Source organism: Sorex araneus, chromosome X (assembly GCF_027595985.1).
Source record: "Sorex araneus isolate mSorAra2 chromosome X, mSorAra2.pri, whole genome shotgun sequence".
NCBI classification, from domain to species: domain Eukaryota; kingdom Metazoa; phylum Chordata; class Mammalia; order Eulipotyphla; family Soricidae; genus Sorex; species Sorex araneus.
Window position 1 is genome coordinate 154,263,058 of NC_073313.1, and position 2,750 is coordinate 154,265,807.

Genomic DNA, 2,750 nt, shown 5'->3' on the forward strand with positions numbered 1-2,750 from the left:
CATTCATTTGTGGTACACAGAGAACAGAGAAGATGGACAGATGAACAGAGAACAGATGGACAGGATCCAATGATAACGGCCCCTGAATCCTAACCACACTCTGGGGTTCCCGAGAGGAGTCAGTTGGGGGCTCAGATCACTGGGAAGAAGAGGCGGAGCACAGGGGCCACATCAGAGTGTGGGGGTCTGTGGGGATTTGGTGCTAGGAGAAGGGCATGGATTTTATGATCCACAAGCATCAAACTCAGACCACTGTCATCGTATTCCCTCAGTGATAATAAGAAGGAAACGAGAGAAATCTCTCCTTTCTGTGTAAAGGAATGAACTTTATGGAAAAAAAATCGATCACACCTTACCTCGCAGCACATAACAGTCTCTAGTAGACTCTGAGAAAGGAAGAGAAATAAGAATATTTGTAATAGGAGAAAAATTAGTTATTAAAATGTATATGAGTAATATATTAAAGTTTGTTCATATATTTCACCTACAGAGTAAAGAAAGCGCCCCCTTCACAGCTTCTCTCCGCTGCCCCTGGAGCAGAGCACTGGAATTCCTGCATCACAGCGCCCCCTGGTGGTCACACGCACCCCTGCAGCTCTCCTGTCTCCCACAGCTGGTTTGTGTCTGGGCTCACAGGGCCTTGCCCTTACTGTGTCTCTGGCACAATAATACACACCTGAGTCCTCAGTTACTGAGTTGCTCAGTTTTAGGTAACTCCAACAGGGTCATTTTAATTCTACAGGAGAATAATGTGCCCCTCAGGCCCCAGGGAAGTCATGGTCCTGTCACTGGAATTTTACCATCAGAAAAGAGTGTAATAAAGTCGTTACCGCCGAGAGTGGGGATGGAGGACTCAGCCACAACCCATAAGGAGGGTTGCTGTCATCTAAGAGCTGAGGGGCAAGTCAGTCCTGATCTCAACAGGAATATGATTCATCTGGGCATGAGCAATGTTTCCTCAGGGGCGAGTCCTCAGAGCCTCCTGGGGGCCTGCGCCCCTGAAACTCACCCTGCTTCGTCCTGCAGGTGGTTTGTGTCTGGGCCCACAGGGCCTTCCTCTCACTGTGTCTCTCACACAGTAGTACAGGGCCGTGTCCTCCTCCCTCAGGCTGCTCATTTGCAGAGAGAGCGTGTTCTTGCTGTTGTCTCTGGATATGGTGAATCGGCCCTCCACAGAGTCGGCATAGTATGTACCACCACTACTTATGCGTGAGACCCACTCTAGGCCCTTCCCTGGAGCCTGGCGGACCCAGTTCATGTAAGAGCTGCCCAAGTTGAATCCAGAGGCTGCACAGGAGAGTGTCACGGACCGGCCAGGCTGCACCAAGTCTCCCCCAGACTCCACCAGCTGCACCTCACACTGGACCCCTGCAAACACAAAGACATCCTGGTCAGGAAACTCTCCTCACACAGAGGATCTGCCTCTCCCATCTCTCCCATGCTCCGTGTCTCTGTCGCCCATGAGTTACCTCCTAACACAGCCACCAGGAAAAGCCAGCTCAGCCCACATGCCATGTTGTTTCCGTCTGACAGAATCCCTGAGTTCCTCTCTCAGAGCCGAGGTTGGGCTCTTTATGTCATCAAAGGGAACAACTCATTTGCATGTCTTCTTTCTGTATATAAAGTATTGGCTGAGCTGGGAGAGAGTTTTCAGGACTCAGAGCAGGTGTGGTTATATGGGGATGCTTTTACTTGAAAAGATTAGGAAGAGGTGTCACAACATTCAGTCATTACATACAATAAATTATGTGACATTGTTGCATTTTTGAATATCATTTTTTGTGTATAGTGTTACTTTTATTTTTGATATAAAATGACACAATAAAGCTGAAAATGTTTGCATAATGTGTTCCTATCTGGTACAAGTTGGTCCCAGCATTAGACAAAGGTAATCCACTGAGTCACTCCCAGTTTAACTGTGATGGGCGACCAATGTTTATTTATATTTTTGAAGAAGTTTTATTATTTTACCGTGAAATACAGTTACAAACTTGCATGATTATGTTCCAGTCACATAATGCTTGAGCACTCGTCCCACCACCAATGCACATTTCCACCACCATTGTTCCCAGTGACCCACCCACCACCCCCACCCCACCCCACTCCCTGCCTCTATGGCAGATGCAATCCTTTTTTTCTCTCTAATTTTGGGCATTACAATTTGCAATACAGATACTAAGAGGTCATCGTGTTTGGTCCTTGGTCTATTTTCAGCACACATCTCCCTCGCGATCCCTTCAACCATCATTTACTTAGTGGTTCCTTCACCATCCCAACTGCCTCCCCCCCCCCCCCCACAAGCATATGGGGCCACCTTCCAAACCATGACGTGATCCTCCTGGCCCTTCTCTCTACTGTCATTGGTGTTGTCTCATATTATGCTACTTTATAGTCCCCAAATGAATGCAGTCATTCTATGTCTGTGTCTCTTTTTCTGACTAATTTTACTTACATGATTCTTTCCTTGTTTGTCCACTTGTATGAGAGTTTTATGATTTCATCTCTTCAAACATTTGTGTAGTATTCCACTTGTATAGATGTACTAGAATTTCTTTAACGACTCATCTATTTTCAGGCACTTAGGTCTTTTTCAGATTCCACTGTTGTAAACTGTGTTGCAATAAACACACTAGTGCAAATGTCATTTCACTGTATTTTATTGCATCTCTCGGATATATTCAAAGAGCAGTATTGCTGGGTCATAAGGAAGCTCAATTTCTAGCTTTGGGAGGAATGTCCATATTGTTTTC

General features: G+C 46.1%; 1 gene segment (V, D, J or C); it reads right to left on the minus strand.

The window, feature by feature from the left end:
- Nucleotides 1-785: 785 nt before the first annotated feature.
- LOC129399811 (immunoglobulin heavy variable 3-66-like) lies at nucleotides 786-1,515 on the minus strand. The segment is given in 3 exon segments: nucleotides 786-893; nucleotides 1,010-1,368; nucleotides 1,470-1,515. Coding segments are annotated over 3 exon segments (513 nt in total).
- Nucleotides 1,516-2,750: the final 1,235 nt, after the last annotated feature.